Source organism: Euprymna scolopes, chromosome 36 (genome assembly GCF_053919585.1).
Source record: "Euprymna scolopes isolate OS-2025 chromosome 36, ASM5391958v1, whole genome shotgun sequence".
Taxonomy (NCBI): Eukaryota; Metazoa; Mollusca; class Cephalopoda; order Sepiida; family Sepiolidae; genus Euprymna; species Euprymna scolopes.
The window spans coordinates 5,849,923-5,871,420 of record NC_136517.1 but is presented as its reverse complement, the minus strand read 5'-3'; the positions used below and the strand labels follow the sequence as shown (position 1 = coordinate 5,871,420).

At 33.2% G+C, this 21,498-nt stretch overlaps 1 protein-coding gene across 1 annotated transcript; it reads left to right on the top strand.

Annotated features, from left to right (window-relative positions):
• Positions 1 to 7,859: 7,859 nt before the first annotated feature.
• On the top strand, positions 7,860 to 13,851 carry LOC145260213 (uncharacterized). The gene is made up of 2 exons (XM_080118037.1): positions 7,860 to 8,014; positions 12,674 to 13,851. The coding sequence occupies exons 1-2, from the start codon at positions 7,943 to 7,945 to the stop codon at positions 13,742 to 13,744; spliced, it is 1,143 nt and encodes a 380-aa protein (XP_079974163.1). The 5' UTR covers positions 7,860 to 7,942; the 3' UTR covers positions 13,745 to 13,851.
• Positions 13,852 to 21,498: the final 7,647 nt, after the last annotated feature.

The following is a 21,498-nucleotide window of genomic DNA, read 5'->3' as shown; positions in this document are numbered from 1 at the left end:
AGCCGACCAAAGAACACCTGGAGAAGAGACCTGGAGGTGGACGCTAAAGAGACCGGTTACTCCTGGGGGAAGCTGGAGTAAATCGCTAAGGTCTGTGGATGCTAGTGCGCTGTTGTGAATGACGTGTGCCTCTCCAGAGGCTCAAGGCTATGATGATGATAAGATAGGGTAACCAATTTGGGAATATCAGATTATGTATGTAAGAGGACGTCGACAGTTCCCTGCAAGAGTTGCAAAAACCTAACGTTGTCATCTCTCCTAAAAGGGATATGCATGCGACTGGGGACCACTTGTGAATTTCATACTCCTGTGGAACTTCCTTCTGCCTAGGGTTAGTGCTGCAGTTTCCATTTTCAACGTTGGGGAGGGTGGGGGCAACAGGAAGTGAAGTGGAAACAATAATCGTAAAGATACCGTTTACATTTTTTTCTGATTTTTTGGGTGAAGATAATTTTGTAATTATTTCAGCATCAAAGTATTTTAGTTGAAATATGAATTTCAATTGTGACTGATAATAAAGAAGCAGCCTTATCTCTATTTATATATGAAACACACTTTGTGTGTGTGAGTTTGTTCCCTATGGACTCCGAAACAGCTAGACTTATTTTTTTTTAATTACATACAGATGTACATTACGTGTCTAGTAGTGTTCTTACATAGGTTTTGTATCCGAATGCCTCCAATAAGCATTGATAATCCAAAAAATCCAATTAAAGAAGGCACAGTTCGATTTGGAACAAAGTTAACACCTTAACAAAGCCTAATATTACAAGTGCATTTGAGAAGTGTTATCACCACACAAGTAGAAGGGCCCAGCATATAAAATCAACAGTAGGTTCTTTGATAAGACGGGGACTCATTTGAAATCAATGTTTCTGTTTAGAGCACAATTGAACTATGATACTTGACTTTTGAATTTTCAACTTTAATTCCAGCCATTATATATATAGAAATTATTTTATAAAATTAACAATAGGTTCTCTACAGTGCAATGTAGATTGCAATGTATTGTGAACTAAGTCACTGCAGGGAGACGTGAAGTTTCCTCCATGTGCACTTCAGTAGGTTCCCCACTACAGCAAGTAATCAATCAATTTGATTTGAAAAATGATCAATTTGATTTGATTTCAATGACAATAAAAAAAATATGGTGTGGAACATTCGTTAATCTTTATTTAATCCCGGGCAACGTCGGGTCTCACTGCAAGTATATATAAATGTTGATTTTTTTTTTAAAGACTAATCACTCTAAATCATGCTGATCTAAGTAAAATAACTACAAATCAGAAAAAGTGATTAAATAGAAGATAACATAAAACGTTTTATTAAAAATAAATCCTGGTCTTATTGTATTTTCGTGATTTGCTATCATGGTTCAATTAAAACAGCAGCCCTAAACAGAAATATTGATTTTGAATGTGCCCCCTTTCTTATCAAAGAACCTACTGTTGATTTTATATGCTGGGCCCTTCTACTTGTGTGGTGATAACACTTCTCAAATGCACTTGTAATGTTCGGCTTTGTTCCAAATCGAACTGTTCCTTCTTTAATAAGATTTTTTTGGATTATCGATACTTATTGGGCGCATTCTGATACAAAACCTATCTAAGAACGCTACCAGACACGCAAAATACATCTGTGTGAAATTAAAAAAAAATAAAAAATCAGTCCAGCCGTTTCGGAGTCCATAGAGAACAAACTCACACAGAGAAAGTACCGGAAGTTACTGTGAAGCAGGGGAGATAATTCAGTTTTTCATTAAGGCAGAAAAAAATGAATTATGATGAAACTGCAATTTACGATAAAATTGATTTTTACTTGTAATTAATCTTCTGCTTGATCACTTTTTCTAATTTTTGGTGAGGATACTTACTTCAGCATGATACATAAGTAATCAAGAAGCAAAATCCCACCCTACAGTAGAGATCCCTAGATGCAGTAAAGCCTTCTACTCAATAGGTTTTTTTCCTGAAACTTCTAGATTTTGGAATTACCACCCAGATCCCTGACTGTACTGACATGCAGAAGTACGAGTGTAATGTGAATAGATATCTTGTTGCTCAAGGCCCTATATAGTGTGCCTACAAATTATGTCCCAAATAGTAGCCCCTTACATCCAAGTGGCTTTATGCCTTGTTTGGGGTGAAATAACAATTAAAACAAAATACCTACATCAAAGTGCTTTTACTCGAAATACGATTTTTCAATCAGGACTAATAGTAAAGAAGTACCCAAAAATTATTCCATTGTAAACTTTATCATTTATTTTGTTAGCCAAATGTCTGCTTACTATGGTGTAGTGTGGATAAAAATTCTAACATGGTCGTCTCATTACATTTCAACCACTCGGACCTACACGTTGTCTGAGACTTCGTTGCAAACAGAACAAACAAAAAAAAGCGAAATAAAAATCCGATTTAGCATTTTTTTTAAAAAACCAAATGAAATGCATTTATTCGGGTTTCGTCCAACAATAACACTTAACAACATTATCGTTTAAAAGTTTTTGCACACGTTTTACAATGCTTTGCCATATAATGTGCTTTTTTAAAAGTCTCTCTCCCCGCCACCTCACGCCAGCCCTCGCCCTTGTGTTCAAATGTCCATCTTCTTTGGTATACACTTTCCAACTCTCTTGATCAAGTATTGTCCTTTTTTCTACTTTTTTTCTCCTCCTTCCCTTGATGCTAGCACATACACACAGGCTTAATTTGCATATGTTCTACGACAACTGCTGCTGCTAATATTTTCGCTTGCCAGCTATCCTACGGCTGCTGCTGATTTTCTCACACGCGCACTCATATGTGCTATGTTATAAAATGATCCCGGAGTAAAGTGTAAGAATATCGAGATGTGTAAAATGTTCACATAGGGTTAAAGTTAGAAAAAAGTGGAAAAATCTCTCATTTTCAAATTAGAAACTTCAAATTTCTATGCAGCAAGATATTGTGTCACAGAAAGTAAGTGGCGTAAGTGATACGTCTTGAATAAGCTGATCAGATCTTTCTCTTTCTGTTTGGATCGCAGGAAGGAATGGTTACTCAGAGAATCTCATCAATTGGACTATACAGAGTGGCTCAAAAAAATGTACTCACGCTTCAAATGACGATAAAACCTTTATTAACATAGAGTGAAATTAAATAGCTTCGGATGCAGAAGACAGATGTAAATGAAGAATCATGTTTGCAAATGTTCAAATTGAATTGTCTTTGCAATTTAGTTATGTGTTTGGTCTTCCATAATAACCTTTCAGAAGAAACTTATCTTCCAAACTACATTGATTTCCTGCCATGCTGTGATTAATTAAATCTGCAACACAAAAAATGCTGCATGTTGGTGGCAGTTAAAATGTGAGTACATTTTTTCATAAACATTTAAAAGCGTCTTTCACAATGAGACCGAACATAACCAACTAGTTTAATAATTTTCCTTTGACATATTATTAGTTAGAAATGTTATCAAACAGGGCTTAAGTTGCACACCAACTGAAAGTGGAAGTTTATGAAAAATACAAATTAACATACAGTTCCCCTATCAACGGGTATATTCCAATTAGCCGAAGTAGTTTTTGGGGCAACATTATTTTTGCCTGGATAATATTTCAACAACAAAGACGATGTACACTCTACAACTACTTTTGTACAGGACTTAAAAAACAAGAATGTGAAAACTAGGTTTCACTGCTACACAAGAAGCATTGAGACACCTACCGAAAACATTTTTGATAGTGAATATGTATTTGTCTGCGACGATGCTGTTAAAAAATCGTTACAGCCACATTACTAAGGTCCTTACAAAGTCGAAAAGACGGAAACATTTTTTACTATCGCAAAAATGGTATTTTTTGCATTGACAGACTAGTGGAAAAAACATTACAATTAAATCAATAGACACATGACACGATGAGGAATTCAATATTCCATGTGAATATACCACACCAGAACGAAATAAACAAACAAAATACAAGATCTAATAGGAAAGTAATATTTTCACGCAACGGTAAAAACTCAAAGGGGGAGTAGTTTTAGCATTAACTCCCTTCTCAAGACAATTATACACTCATACTATTATGTGGTGCGAAACTCGATTTATCTCCCCTTGTCATAATGCCTGGGGCGCCTGATCTGTCTTATAAAAAGGGATGTACAAACTAACTTTTTTCTTTCTCATGACCTGTTACAGATAACCTCAGCCAAACCGTCTCCTACTATTTCGATTGACGGTTGCTATCAACATGTGCTTACATGCACACACAAACACATACACACACAAATACATACACACACACAAATACACTCACTTTGTATGTAAGAACTTTTCTCTACTTACACGCATACGTGCACAATACTCGGACATTCTCAATGGACACTTTATGTTTGCGTATTCACATATGTATGTATACATACAAACATACGCACACACACGTATACACCATTCCATCTATACTTACTTTGTATACGTTTTAATGAACACTATCTCATAGTTTTGCATACAATCAATGTTTTATTGAATTATATTTTCGGCAACTTTTTACTTTGCTTCATGTGTGTATTGCAAACACAAATATATTTATGCAGGATACCCAATGCTATGTGAGTGTCCAACTGGAATCCCGTCAAAATCATTGTCATTAAAAGTGATGATAAAGTCATTAAATTGTCATTAAAAGTAATGTTAAAATCATTAAATTGTGATTAAAAGTAATGATAAAATCATTAAATTGTCATTAAAAGTGATGATAAAGTCATTAAATTGTCATTAAAAGTGATGATAAAGTCATTAAATTGTCATTAAAAGTGATGATAAAATCATTAAATTGTCAGTAAGTGATAATAAAATCATTAAATTGTCATTAAAAGTAATGATAAAATCATTAAATTGTCATTAAAAGTGATAATAAAAAATTCAATTTCTGAAACCTGAGTACAACTTCAAACTGGACAAATAATTCATGGAAGAAATTAATAACTACTCCTGTAGTGGGTCTCTTACGTCTGAACACTTCTGGCCATTTTGTGTAGTTGTCCGCTACAATTAGGTAATACCAATTCTCTAGTGGCCCTGCAAAATCTGTATGAATTTTAGACCAGGGTTGATTTGTTCTAGACCATGGCTTAAACGTGATTAGGTTGTCTTTATTGTCAAAGCACAACTCTTGTACGAGTCAACAATGTTTTTGGCATTTTTATCCATCTTTGGCCAGTATATGTAACCATGTACGGCATAATCACATCAACACACTGGTTCCCGTCAGATCACCAAAGTTAAGCAATGTTGAGCCTGGTTACTACTAAAATGGGTGACCAGTTTGAAAATTCCAGACGCTGTATGGAGGAGGACGTCTGCAAGAGTTGCAAAAACCTAACGTTGTCATCTTCCCTAATAGGGATATACATGCAACTGGGGACCGCTTGTGACTTTCATACTCCCATAAAACTTCCTCCTTTGGAGGAAGCCAGTTAAACCCGATTAGAGTTAATGCTGACCAACGGATACGCAATTATGCGTGAGGTTCTTCATTCTGTTTATTTCTGGGTGACCTATATCCTTTTTTCGAATGTTTTTGGTATGACAACCTTCTCACTGTATAATAGAACGTCATCACACATAAAAACTGACCTGTGTTTGCTGGTTTTTATTTGTGATTTTCTGTTTTGTGGCATTAATTTGTCTTTTTGTGCTTCATGTTTAATTTCATGCAATGTGACAGGAAAGTCTCTGATAGTATTGCACATCATGGCTTTAATTTTACTATCGGAATGTAAGGGAGCAATTAATTTTACTATCGGTATGTAAGAAAGCAATTAATTTTACTATCCGTATGTAAGAAAGCAATTAATTTTACTATCGGTATGTAAGAAAGCAATTAATTTTACTATCGGTATGTAAGAAAGCAATTAATTTTACTATCGGTATGTAAGAAAGCAATTAATTTTACTATCGATATGTAAGAAAGCAATTAATTTTACTATCGGTATGTAAGAAAGCAATTAATTTTACTATCGGTATGTAAGAAAGCAATTAATTTTACTATCGGAATGTAAGAAAGCAATTAATTTTACTATCGAAATGTAAGAAAGCAATTAATTTTACTATCGGTATGTAAGAAAGCAATTAATTTTACTATCGGTATGTAAGAAAGCAATTAATTTTACTATCGGAATGTAAGGGAGCAATTAATTTTACTATCGGTATGTAAGAAAGCAATTAATTTTACTATCCGTATGTAAGAAAGCAATTAATTTTACTATCGGTATGTAAGAAAGCAATTAATTTTACTATCGGTATGTAAGAAAGCAATTAATTTTACTATCGGTATGTAAGAAAGCAATTAATTTTACTATCGGTATGTAAGAAAGCAATTAATTTTACTATCGGTATGTAAGAAAGCAATTAATTTTACTATCGGTATGTAAGAAAGCAATTAATTTTACTATCGGAATGTAAGAAAGCAATTAATTTTACTATCGGAAAGTAAGAAAGCAATTAATTTTACTATCGGTATGTAAGAAAGCAATTAATTTTACTATCGGTATGTAAGAAAGCAATTAATTTTACTATCGGTATGTAAGAAAGCAATTAATTTTACTATCGGTATGTAAGAAAGCAATTAATTTTACTATCGGTATGTAAGAAAGCAATTAATTTTACTATCGGTATGTAAGAAAGCAATTAATTTTACTATCGGTATGTAAGAAAGCAATTAATTTTACTATCGGTATGTAAGAAAGCAATTAATTTTACTATCGGTATGTAAGAAAGCAATTAATTTTACTATCGATATGTAAGAAAGCAATTAATTTTACTATTGGTATGTAAGAAAGCAATTCACTCTGTCTTTAAACCAACATTGAAAGTTGTCTACATGTCCAATCTGCTTGAAGGAGAGGTACTCTAACTCAAAATTGTAATTCTAATTCACAAAATAGTGCCCCTACTCAATGGTCTATTCACTGTGTAGACGGGTAGCTAATTTTTCGGACCCAAACTAGTCAACAGAGATTTATAATCAGTCTGCAGTATACAAAATCGTCCATGTTACTATTGGCAAAACTTTTAACTGTAAAGATAGTAGCAAGAGTTTCTTTCTCGGGAGCAGAGATCTTGAAGCATGTGCAATAGGTTCTTTTTTTACTTTTGTCTGGCATTTTATGTAAGATACCAGTTGCTATTTTGCTATGAGTTCATATCACTAGCGACTATGATATCTAGTTTTTTATTTCATCCCTGGAGAAACTTTCCTTCTTTTATTTTAAAACTATAATCCTGTATTCGAGAGACTACCTTGTGGATATGTTCTTGATGTTGTTCTGTGGTCTCACTTATTATGATAATATCATTCCGGTATGTGATTGCAAAATGAAGGCTGCCCAATATAATATCCATAATTTCTTGAAAAATGGTGGGTGCTACCTTAATTTCAAAAACTAACTTTTCGAATTTGATTATGGGTGTTCATACACAGCAACTTCAAGCTATTTTCCTTGACTTGAATTTGAAGGCGTCATTCAGATCGACTTTAGCTTAGTGAAAAGTTCTTCAGGGCTAGGAAGTGGGTAATAGTAGTCTTTTAATACTGAGTTAAAACAAGTGGAGAAGTCAACACAAACGTGGATTTTTTTTTTACTTCTTTTTTTGAGATAGTTAGTAGGGGCTGCCTGTTTGACTGAATTCCACTTTTGATAGGATTGCAAGTCTGAAATTTCTCCTTAATTTTCTCCAACGAGGTGAACAGTAAATTTCTTTTTTTTAATATAGTTGTGTATTATCTGGCTGAAAAAACTTAAGGGAAACTTTCTTTTAATTTAGTTTTTTAGTAATTTTAATTTAGTCTTGGCATTTTCCTTAAATCCCACAGATTGAATTGTTGATTCCAATCTGTGCAAAAAAAATCCGGTATTTTTTTGACACAAACACTTTTAATTTCTCTGTCGTAACATTAATGATTAATTTATCTTCAAAATTTACTTTCAGCCCAGTTACCATTTTGGCTGTTTTGCAAAACTTTAGAATGGTAGGTTTATTTAATATTTTTCATGCATGCAAATTAATGATTTAGACATCTGATCCCAAGTCTAATGTTTTTATTTACTTTTTTTACCAGTACATTTTATTCTACTGTGTCATATCCAACTTTTAATGTTGTCCTTTGCTCTACAAAGGGAGATTTTATATCCAATTCTGTTACAAGTAAAGCAAATTTGTATGCGGTATGTGCAGTCTTTACCCCAATGCAGAGCTCTGCATTGATAACATGGACTTTAATTTTTAGTGAATTATCTTTTCTTTGTGTAGGAGATGATGTCCTTTCTTTTTATTTTCTCTGGAGAGTAGGGTTTTGACTTTTTATGTATCATTCTTATGTACATAACACCGGATTCTACAATGTTCTCTGAATCCTTTTTAACACTAATCACTCGTTGGCAGTCTTCTGCCAACTTTTATAGTGTCAAGTGTTGGTTCACTTCCTAATTTAGTTAAAAATCTGCATTGACTTTCAGTCTTTTGTAAATACCAACCCGTGTACAAATATCAGCCACTTAATCCAGCTAGTTACAAAACGTAGCAATGTTTGTTAACTATTGATGCAAATATTAGTCTTCATCATCTGTCTTGGTTAAATTCAGTCATTTTTACCCTCTATGAAATAACAACGTTTTCAGGATAAATAGTTTTATTTAGTTTCAGAAAAAGTTGAGTCACACATTTTTTTTTTTTTTCATTAAAATGTAATCCACAAATTTGTTGTGTTCTGTGGATTACAATTTTTACAGCACGCTCAAGTGGCACAATTAGTGTTATACATACCTCCATACCTTTTAAAATATGAGGAGAATGTCCGGTCTTCGTCTGGGGCATAAATAAAATTGTCAATACTCATCCAAACTGTGTTTTTGTGAGAATGCTATGTTAATTTTTGTAGCTTGGTATTTATTAGTTCAAGTTTGTTAATTTTTCTCTTTTAAGAAGCGGAAAATATAAATATGGCTTTGAATGTGTAAGAAAAATAATTTACGAATTTCCCATGTAATTTTTTTCTTAACGATCAACACAAAGTAGATCTTGAGATCGAACGAAAAAAATCACAAAAAATCACAAAAAATCACACCTTCATCAATTAAAGTTCACGTTTTTTTTTTTTTCATGACAGAAAAAAGTTAAAATTAAGTTCTCTTCATCACAATATTTTATTTTCCTTTTGAGAAAAACACAAAGCAAAAAAAAAAAAAAACGAAAACTGAGAAGTCACTTTTTTAATTCATCCCAGCCAATAACAGTCATTTGGCGAGTAACTGCCAAGGTTGTTCTGATAACGTGTCATGTTGAGTCATTGCGTTTGAGATTGTGTCATGTCGGAGGTTTGGGTTCGAATCGATGGATTGGTTTGGGATCGTGTTCTGTCAAATCACGAAGTTGTTCGAGATCGTGTCATGTCAACATGAAAAAAAGAAATCACACGTTGCACCACAGTCCCAAAAAATTTCCTCAACACAACCTGACACGATCCTGAACAACTACACCAATTCGAACTTGAATTGATGGAGTTGTTCAGGAACGTGTCAGGTCATGTTGAGGAAGATGTTTGGGACTGTGCTGCAGTGTGTGTGTGTGTGTGTGTGTGTGTGTGTGTACTCTCTTCCCTCGTGAAGCAACAGTTTTTTGGGGTTTTTTACTCGTTGAATAATTTTACTATCTTCTTTTTTTTTTCGTTTTTAGAGGTTACTAGCAAAAACGTTGTAGAGTTCAGTTCAACTTTCAGAGTTGCTTCCTGGTGCTTAAAACATTTAGTTATCCAGTTCTACGGTACCAACTCTCTGAATTATTTGTTGTTTGTGTTTTAAGAAAAGTACTTTGCTCGTTCGAATACTTCGTCGCAAGGTTGATCTTGTTGAGGTTATTTGAATGTCACGTTGTTAGTTCGAATACCTTGTTGCCAGTTGTCGTGGTCCTAGGAAAGGGTCATAAAAAGGCTTGAGGTTTAGGTAAGAAAGGATATTTCGTACAAGAAAGTGAATACAAAAAAGGGATGGCATTTTTTCGACTGTTAGTAAGACAGTCTGTAGTCTCGCGTTAGGTCGTGATAATTTGGTATTTACCTTTCTCCAACCACAAGAGGATGTGACACAAGGTTGAAAATGGAAAAATAACAAAAATGATCACTAAGTAAAAATGAATGAGATGCATCAGAAATTTTGACAATAACACACAGCATTAGTCAACAGAAAAATCACAATTCTACGACAATGTTCGACCGTACATCACTAAACCAATCCTGCATAAGTTGAACGAATTGAGCTATGAAACTCTGCCTCATTCGCCATATTCTCCAGGCCTCTCACCTACCGACTACCACTTTTTCAAGTATCTCGACAACTTTCTGTATAAGAAATGCACCAAAAACCTAAGCAATATCAAAAACGCCTTCAGCAACTTCATCACTAGCAGAAGCAAATTGTTTTTTAGGTTACTGGCATAAATTGTTTTGTGTTGACAAACGGGTGTTGATTGTTATAGTGCTTACTTCAATCAATAAATTTTTGTTTCAACCGAGATATGTTCATCTGAATTTAAAAATTAAAACCCACTAGAACTTCTTGTAAACCTATGTGTGTGTGTGTGATGATTGTCTTCTGCATGAACGAAAGTTCATGGTAATCATATGTTTATTTCCGGTTGCTTGTGCGTCATGATTGAACTATTTTAAAATTCAGTATATATATATATATATATATATATATATATATATGCCCAGTACAAAATAAATGTCTAACAAAAAGCATAGTTTATCAAGCAACAATATTTGCGAAAGAAAACCCGAATAACAAGAAATGTTACATAGGCATAACTTCCTTAGATTTCAAAACCCTATACTATGACCACAAAAGCACATTCAAAAATAAAAAACACTGTATAAAAACAACATTAACGAATAAATACTGGGAACTCAAAGAAAGCGGACATTCACCGGTAGTCGAATGGAAAATAATGAGACAAGCTACCACATGCAGACATTTAGATGACCCATGTAAATTATGCCTCCATGAAAAATTTTCTATCCTGTACTTTAAAGAACCTCAAAATCTATTAAACTGTAAGCGGGAAATAGCAAACAACTGTGTTCACAAAATAAAACTTACTCTAGGATAGCGATACAAAATAGCTTTAAAACTAACAATAACAATAGAAAACAAACAAATAAATAAATTAAATAAACATGAATATACATAAACGATCACACACATATATGTATATATACATATATACATATATATATGTATATATGTGTGCATGTATATGTGTGTACACATAGGTATATTTATATGTATAAAAAAAAAAAAAGGAGAACGTCTACCTAAAATCACTAACCTAGTTCTAAAACAGATCCTTTGCTTGATAAAATGCATGCCCATTGGCTGATAGGAAGGGGCGCGGTGGATACTAGAAAGCTGATTGGCCAACTAGAAATCCTCAACATATATAAAAGAAAGAGGCAACCACAAAATTCGCGCATAAGCCTGACGAATCCTATAGTTGGATGAAACGCAGAATATTCAGTGTAGCTTAATCGCCATATATATTTTATAAATTACTATATATATATATATATAAGGGAAAAGAAATTAAAACTGTGTATTGAAGTTTACAATCAAAATTATTGTTCGACCGAATACTCCAAAAACAATTTACAAAGTCCTTATTCCGTGGAGTTTCAAAGAATGCTATTCTTACTATTCTTCTCATCAGGGGACATAAAGAAATCAGCAAATTATATTTGTAGCAATGCTAGAAATTGCTGGTTATGGCATTAAGTGAAACTGCAATTTATGACTATAATAAATTACAGTTTCAAATAAAGTTAATGGGGTGAAGAAAAAAAAATTTTTAATGGGGGAGTCAGCTGACCGGTTTCGCCCTTGCTTTATCAAAGCTGTATCGAGGGATTTGAGAGAGAAAAAACACAAATAAGAATCGAAAATAAAATAATGTTGCGTTACGTTATGTATGGAAAAAAACATGGTGGAAAACGATTGAAATACAGCAACGTTATATTATTCGAAGATCGTAGAGACTAATCACGATCAAACCTAAGAGGTATTCATTCTGTTAATAGAGGGAAGGCCTTCTCAACCGAACACGAACAGTCTCCAAGATCTTTAAATGAAATAATGAGTGAGCACATTGCTGTATTTCAATCGTTTTTCCACAATTTTTACATATTTATACTTGCATAATATTTGCATCTGGCTACATTATGTAGCCAGACTTTGTGGAAGCATCCTGTAGATTATGTAGCCAGACTTTGTGGGCACCCTGTATACACACACACACACACACATGTATGTGTATATATATATATATTATATATATATATATATATATATATATATATATATATATATACAGGGTGCCCACAAAGTCTGGCTACGTAATGTACAGGATGCTTCCACAAAGTCTGGCTACATAATGTAGCCAGACTTTGTGGACACCCTGTATATATATATATATATATATATATATATATATATATATATATATATATATATATATATATATATACAGGGTGGCCGAAAAGTCCCAGGACACTCTATTTTTAATATTTTAATGCTGTTAAATATGATTGATTTTAATATTCTAATGTTGTTAAAACAATTTATTTCATTTATTTTTTCAGGTTATGACTGACATCAGTGTATTTACTGTTGAGGAGCGCTTAATTGCTGCTGTTTGGGTTCACGACCGCATCAGGAATGACATGACTATGGAAGATGTTCAAAGTGCTTTCACAGAAAGATTTGGAAAGCCCGCGCCATCAAGAAGTAATCTGTATCTGTGGGAGAAGAAAGTTTTTGAAACAGGTAGCGTTCTGGATCAGGCAAGAAGTGGCAGGCCTGAAACACGAAAGGAAACGTGTGCTGGTGTTCAAGAATCACTGCAACAGTATCCCAAGAAATCCACCAGAAAACGTTCTGCTGAACTTGGAATACCAAGGGCTACCATGATGGATCATATGAAAAAGGACTTGGATGTCAAAGCTTATAAGCCCATGTCGGTAAATCAGTTGTCAGATGAAGATATGGATCGAAGAAAAGAATTCTGTGAGAAATTTTTAAAACGTTTTCCTGATGGTCCAAGAAATCACAGAAAGATAATATTCAGCGATGAATGCGCCATTTATAAAAGTTCTAAAAGTCGAAACATATATTTCTGGGCTAAAGAAAACTCCTTTTACAAAGAAGAAGTTGTCATGATTTGGGCTGCATTGACATCTGAACATTTGATTGGTCCTTATTTCTTTGATGGCAATGTCAACCAGGAATCATATGCCAACATGATTAGAAACTGGTTCATTCCCAAGTTAATAGAACTTGGTATTAAGGATCGTATATGGCTACAGCAAGATGGTGCACCCGCACATTATGCACTTCTTGTGAGAGCACTGCTAAATGCAGAGTTTCCTGATCGATGGATTGGGCGCGGATCAAATTCTTTTGCTTGGCCACCACGAAGCCCCGACTTGACCACTCCAGACAACTCATTATGGGGTTTAATTAAAGGTCAAGTTTCTGGTATTAGATACGAAACCATTGATCAGCTAAAGCATGCGATTATTGCAGCTTTTGCTAGCGTATCAAGGAATTCTCTAAAAAAAAAAAAAAAAAAAAAAAAAAAAAAATGGCACAAAGAACCTGGAGGCGAATGGAATTGTGCAAGAACAACGAGGGCCAACATACTGATCCCCTAGACCACTAAATTACTCTAGTTGTTTTCTGCTTTGTTTCTAATAAAGTTCTCTTTTTTTGTTGAATATATATGTTTTCTGTATGTTTCATTAAAAAATACTGTGTTTTATTAAAAATACATGTATAGTGTCCTGGGACTTTTTGGCCACCCTGTATATATATATATATATATATATATATATATATATATATATATAAATTGCCTACGAAACTCCTTTGTCAGATTTTGGTCTACAGACATGAAACTAAATATATAGGGTATTCGAATCCATATGAAACTTTACATAGCCAGGGAAAATCGGTGCAAAAGTGTGAAAATTAAGAAATGCCAGGTGATGGTCGATGTGTACGTAATAGCTATTGGTTCATGTTTTAATTTTTAGCCTTGTAGCAAACATATATTAATGGCTCAGGCATTAATGTCAAAGGAAAAAGTAAATCGTAAGTTAAACATTTTGGTTTCGATTTTCGGTGGTGGCGCACGAGTCATTGTTTTTTGTTTTGTTTTGTTTTTTTAACTTTTTATTGGATACAATAAAATAAAACAATAAATAAAACAATAAAATAAAACAATAAAATAAAACAATAAAATAAATCTGCATTAATCAAAATATATTTAAGCATATTTTTTGATCGGGCAATGTCTGCTGGTACATATATATATATATATATATATATATATATATATATATATATATATATATATATATATATATATATACTAGCATTTCGGCCCGGCGTTGCCCGGGTGTTTGGAGGTGTATGTTGAGCAAAAAAAAAAAAAAAGCGGTCAATTTTTTAAAATTTGACCCCTATTATGACCCCTTAAAATTTATATTTTTGGGCTCAAATCAAGTTATTAAGTTAGATCCATGTCTAAGGAACATATATCTAAAATTTCAAGTGTTTAGACCCAAAATTGTCAGAGGAGTTTGATAGAGTTCTTAAATGTCAAATCGTTGAACTTTGACCCCTTAACAGCGAAATTTCTGACCGAAAACCAATCGCATCGATTTTCTCAAATCTCAGTACCCTGTATATCAAATTTCGAGTCTGTAGACTGAAAATGAACAGAGTTATTGCGAAGGAAAATGTATACAGACACACAGACAGACACATAGACACGTTCACACGTTAATAGTCTAAAAACCATTGGACGGATGACTTCCACGTTTTGGTATAATGTTTACTATATCCATGTGTGTTTTTATATATTTCTTTTTAATCATAACATTATACTTAATTTTTCTATGATAAATAGGTGGTTTTCTTTGTACCGATAGGCCATTTTTATTTAGGGACAATTATTTATTACCGCTTCCTGTCACGTGACCAGTGTTTCCAATGTAGCGGTTTTCCTGCTAGATGTGGAGATTTCGTTTGCAATCTACCGGGGATTTCTAGAAAATCTGGAGATATTTCGCACCACACACCAGCAATTTTAGATTAAAAAATAAAGAAAAGCGCTTGAAAATACTTTAAAACATAAAATAAACTCATTCATGTAAGTAAAAAAAAGTAGCATTTATTGCCTTTGGTAACAAGTAAGTAAAAAAAAGTAGCATTTATTGCCTTTGGTAACAATTATTTATTGATTATTTGTTTTGTTTTTCACCTTTTTTCGGCTAACCATTCTTAAATCTCCCTATAAAATCGATTTTTCCAAGTACATTTTAGGTGGGGGGGCATTCCAACCTCCGAAGTTTAGTTTAAAATACGATCTAAGCAACCCCGCTTAATTTAGAAGTATTTAGTCGAAAATTGTAAAAAGCAAGAAACAACAGAAAAAAACACAAAAAAACTTATACCAATACAGTAGAATTTAATTATCTACCAACCTAAATACTTTTAACATGCTAAAACAAAGTTTTTTTTGTTTTTTATTTTTCTAATTTCAAAATATGTTGCACCATTATTGTGATGTTTAATTTGCAGTATATTTCAATTTAATTTTTATTATAAAAAGTTTGAGTTTATGATTTGTTTCTTGCAAAAAAATAAATAAATAAATACCCTCTCTGAAAAAAACAGGTAAAACTAGCTAATAAAATATGTAAGCCTTCTGGGGAGCTAACCGTTTCAATATAATTCCAGAAACATAGTGAGAAAACACGGAACATTTTATATATTGAATATACTATATTTATAATTTTTTTATCGTAGGAAGTTAAAATATGGAGTTTTTTTTGGGGGGGGGGGTGAATTAGCGATTTTTAAAAATTTCAGATGATAAAAGTTAAAAATCTAGCGATTTTCTGGACATTTCTTTCTCCTGATCTCGCGTTTTTTTTTTAAATCTCAGTTGCCAACACTGCATCACTAAAAGGATATTACAATATCGGTAAATTTTCAATGGGTTTAATCACATCATTATTGATAATGTAACCATGTGATTGAAATTTGATTTAAATTAACCACACGTGGTCGCTTTCCTATCAAATATTCATCGAAAAATGGTAGCTACACACAAAATGAATGCCGACGCTCAAAGTGTATAAACATTTTGACCCCTGCTTTTACTTAAAAATTCACCAAAAATCAGGAAATTAACCAATTTTAATGAAAATTTCAGTATTTATCAAATAATGATCGCAGAATATAATGAATTAATTATTTTTACTTAACTCTTAGTGAAAATGTTCTATTTTGTTTAAACAAAAAATACCTTTACTAATGTTATGGTTTTCAGTAGTAAATAAAACACGCAAGAATTTATTAACTTCTTTTTTTTTTTTTAATATTTTGTGTTTTATATACATAAAGTACAATTGTTGAATGTTACTGCTTTGATTATATTCGTTTGGGGGGCACAATTAAAAAATGAAGAAAGATTAAAACGGAGCGAAATTTAAGTTTCCGTTCCATTTTTACAACAACCGTAAAACAGCGCATACTCAGCAAGTTTTATCGTAATTTATAAGCATAATGTTGAAACACTAAATCAACATTTTATTTATTTTTCTGCATAATTAATGATGGAAGTATTTTTCTGTTTATTTTCTGAACATCTGTAAAAAAAAATAATTTGTACATTCTCTTGAAAAAAAGAATCAAACTTTTCTCTGCATTCACATAACTATTTACAGTGTTCATGTAAAGCATTCATCTGTTCTTTTTATAATAAAAGTTCCGTTTTCAAATAGAAACGTTTACTGCCAAATTTCTTTTTAAAAAAAAGTGCAAGTTTTCTTGAAAAAAAAACTGTCACCTAACAATGGTAAAAAATTAATCTTTTTTTGGGGAAAAAAATAACAACTTTTATTGATTAAAAATTTGCAAAAAATAATAAAAGTAAATAAACGAACAAAATGCAATTTTTCTTGAGGAATGTGTTCCATTTTAACAAACTGAGCCACAGCAACGCGTGGCCGGGTACAGCTAGTATATATATATATATATATATATATATATATATATATATATATATATATATATATACATACAATATATCCATTCATTTTTTTTGCATGAAAGTCACCACTTATCAAGGCCCGGAAGCCACTCGGGGATAAGGGTTATTGCATGTACAGTAATCAATGGGATAGTATCGCAGCAATCGTTAGACTTGGAGATTTGATAAAGTGTTTTACTTAAAGGGACGGTTCATTAAGAATGTGTTTGTGTTGGACTTGAAGATATCCAAGTTGTAGTCAGGTGGGAAACAGGCAGACGGAAGAGAGTTCCACTGGCGTGCACTTCTAAAATAGAAGCTTTGTTCATGGAATCTACGTTTTGGTTTTGACACAGGTAAAGAGTGGGGAAACTATTTGACAATGGTTTCAGCTAGACGGGTGTTTATCATGAAAGATTGGCGAGAGGGGACCAGGGATTGGAGCTCAGATGAGCACTTGCCATGGAAATAACGATAAAACAAAGACAGGCTCGCAACGTCTCTTCTGTGGAAGAGAGCCTGCAGAGAAGAGAAAAGGGCATCCCCTACTAAGCCACAAAATCTATTTTGTACTCTGTCAAGGCAGGATAGGCTGTTTTTAGCACCTCCTGCCCAGATATGGCAGCAGTACTCCATCCTTGGACGTACTTGGCTTTTATATAGATAGAGAATTGCATCAGAAGTGAGATATCTTCTGGAGCGGTCATTCATTCAAGTGATGTCTTACCAGTTACAGGCATTGACAGCTATGACTCTCCATCTATCTCTCTCCCACGAGACATTCATGAATTCATTGTTGCTCATAATTCACAATCTCGTTCACGCTGTTTTCTCGAAAGTGTTTAGATGCATTGCCACAACTTTCTTTGCAGTTGTACAAACAGTAGGTTGCAGTTTCGTTCTGCCCGAGCAGTGCCCATACTGGACGATTGTCCTGACCATTGTATCCAAAGGGATCTTCTGTCCAACACAACGAAATACGAAACCGTGAACAGAATTATTCCTGATTGCTTCCATATTACATCAGTCACCTGCTTTCCATGACCTCACGTTACCCTGATCGGAGGGCTGAAGTGGGTTCTCGACCTTGCCCAGGGGTCTCCAACAGATTAGCAGAGGGAAAGAGGCGCCTAACTTTCTCATTTGACAGTAGTGCTGTCCTGCCACCATATACAATGCCTAGTATTCTCAAATTGTCACCCATCTGATATTAGCCAGGCTCACCGTTGCTTAACTTCAGTGATCTGGCAAGAACCTGTGTGTCAACGTGATTATGCCGTATATAGATAGATAGAAAATATTACTCCAATATGGCGATGTAACACGTTTCCCACATGTAGTTTGACTTCAACTTTTGGGGGGAAGGGGGGGGACTTGTATGAACACGATAATAAGTGTTTTTGCAGGCCTTCCACATCTTTAGCAGTGTCAGAAACCGATCTTAAATGTATGAAAAAAATTTGAATAATTCGATCTCCTATCTTTACAAGCTTATAACTACTTGAAAAATGTAATTCAAACCCTATTTTTTGTCAATTAAAGGAGCAAAGACCAAAATTTTTAAAAATAACAGGTTTAATAGCAAATGATGCAATATTTGTTATTTAAAATCGGTTTTCTTTAAAAAAAGATTTGAAGAAAATGAACGAAATTTTACTTACTTCGGTTATAAAAAATCGATATAAATTCCAAAAAGTCACTTACCTATAAAAATATTATTGAATGTTTAGTTCCATTCTTCATTGTTCAGAATTTATCCATATTTATATTTTAAATTCCATTTTTAAATAAAAGAATTTTTTAAACAACTATTTGAAAAAAGCGCAATTACGCAAACATTTTTATGCCTTTATCGAAAAACCGGAAGTAGCCGTTTGTCCTTGTTTAGAACTATGGATTGACAGAAGGCAGTTAAAACCACACGTTCGCGTTAGACGTCTAGCCTTGTGTCTGAAGAAATATGTGTTCCCATAGTTTAAAAATAGTCAAATTTTACTTATAAGTTTTTGCCTTAAAAAAAAAACAAAAACAGTCGAGGAATTTTTTTTTCTTTTCTGAAAGAAATACATAATTTTTTTATTTATTATATTTTCATTCTTTTTATCGAGTGAATTTTTTTTAAATATCTAAAAAAGAAAACATTGAATGAAATAGAAAAAATTGTCGTCATCGTCCATTACTTACTGGACAATATAAGCAAAACATAGGCTTCTAATTAAAAAAATCCACGTGGTTTAAAAAAAAAAGGTTTTACACTTTGGACTTTACAGGTAAATTTCCAAAAAACACTTCTTTTTTGTTTTAATTTACAATATATTATTTATTGATCTTTTATCTTCAATTTGTGATATATAAAACTTTGGTGAGTAAATTAATTATTAAAATTTTAATAGACATTTCAAAATGGGGTGGGGGTGAATAGAAAAATTTTGATGGATTTTTAAAGTTTAAAAATTGAAAACAAAATTAACTCGTAAAATTCAATTGATTTCAATACGTAAAAAAATGGCTGCATGAAGGCGCGCCGGCACTTTGTAAACACTGTTTTTTTAAAAATAAAAAATAATGTTTCTATTATTTTTTAAACAACTTTAATAGTTTATTTTGGAAGTATATTCCATAAAGAAAATAAACAACCCACTCTTAAAAGAGAAACTACGAGATTTTTTATATTTTATTCGCAGTTTCGTGTTAGGGGTGTCAAAAATTCCCCGAAAATTCTGATATACCTACCACATCTCCATTTCTTTTTATCTTTTTTTTTGTTGCTGTATTCCATATAATAAGCTTTCTGTTTTTCTTTTTTTTTTATGTTTTTGTTGTTGTTTTTTTTGTTGTTGTTGTTTTGGAAAATACATTTGTATCTGAGTTGTTAGGGGTATTCCGTTATTTAACGAAACGCGTGTAAGACGTACTATATAAAATCTTATGGATGTGAATTTTTGGTTTGAGAATAATAACTAATCACACACACATTCTCTCTCTCTCTCTCTCTCTCTCTCTCTCTCTCTCTCTCTCTCTCTCTCTCTCTCTCTCTCTCTCTCTCTCTCTCTCTCTCATACACACACAAACGCCTGTCGAGCAATTGGTTGTCGTTTTTTGTAATGATTACAAATTAAATGGCCGCCAACCGGAAGCGGTTAAGAGAGAAACGATTTGAAAAGACAAGTATTTATGATAACAGCAAAGCCGGCCGTACACACCGGAAGTGTGAACTGATCCATCATCCATGGCGGCGTTTTCAAGTCAGTCACGCGCCGCCATTTCGGAATTACCCACCTGGGAACCATTCCGCCCCTCTCCACTTTAAACTGTGGCAATCAAAGAGGGGGAAAAGTGTGCAAAGGGACGGTTTCTTTATCCCTATCTCTCCCTCTTTTCCTCTCACGCCCCGTGACACCGACAACAATACTTTACACAAATCAGCCATGCTTGTCAGCCGCGGCCGCCCCAAATAACACGAAGCAAGAACCCTACCGACACCTCATGCAAATGGCAAGCAAGACAACTGCTTACAACAATTATTGAACAATGATTTTCCATAAAAAAAAAAAACGTTAGACGCTATCACTCCACCAGAGAAACAAATTAATTTACAAAAAAAAAAAAAAAAAAAGCCGCATTTATCCAATTTGTGCGTTTTACGTACTCAAGCCATTGCTTGTTTTCTAAAGTCATGGCACGGCATAGGATATTTCAATGTTATTTCGATGTTAGTCAATTTGGCGACCCCACCCAACTACATTCCACGATTTCTTTCATTAGAATAACTAAGAATATTCGTAAATTGATTTTTTTTTCCAATAAATGTTTGTTTACTTTTATGAATTTTTTTTTTTTTTAAATAAATATTACGTTCCATGGTTTCTTTTTTCGAATTTATTATGCAGTTTAATTTAATTTATTTAATACTAGCAGGTCACCCAGGTTGTCCTTGTCCGGTCGTGAAATACGCATAAATATTATATTTCAATTCATACAGAAACTGAGACATATGCATGCGAGTATTATGGGTTTTTTTTTTCAAAACAGTTCACTTCTTGTAAATAATAATAAAAAAAAATACTCAAGCTGAGATCGAAATCAACACCTAAAGACAGTGGGTCGAGTACGATAACCATTAGGCCACCCTGACACGTTCTTTACAAAGTTTTTTCAAACCTACTTATTCTTAACATAAAGAATCTGTCATCTGAACGATTCATGCATGGGCATTTGTAAAACAGTTGACAAACGAATAAAAATCCGACGCCCCCTCCCCGTACTAATTTTTCAATTTTTACCCATTAGCAACCCTTTTTTTCCGGATGAAACCCGATTAAAAGGTTTTGTAAGAAATTCTTCAGTCATAATACAAGCCCTAAC

What these genes read in the sequence shown, in the direction of transcription:
- LOC145260213 (XM_080118037.1), top strand. Translation starts at nt 7,943, where the DNA reads ATGATTAATTTATCTTCAAAATTTACTTTCAGCCCAGTTACCATTTTG. An exon ending in TTTTGCAAAACTTTAGAATG is followed by an intron (nt 8,015 to 12,673) that starts GTAGGTTTATTT and finishes TTATTTTTTCAG; the next exon opens with GTTATGACTGACATCAGTGT.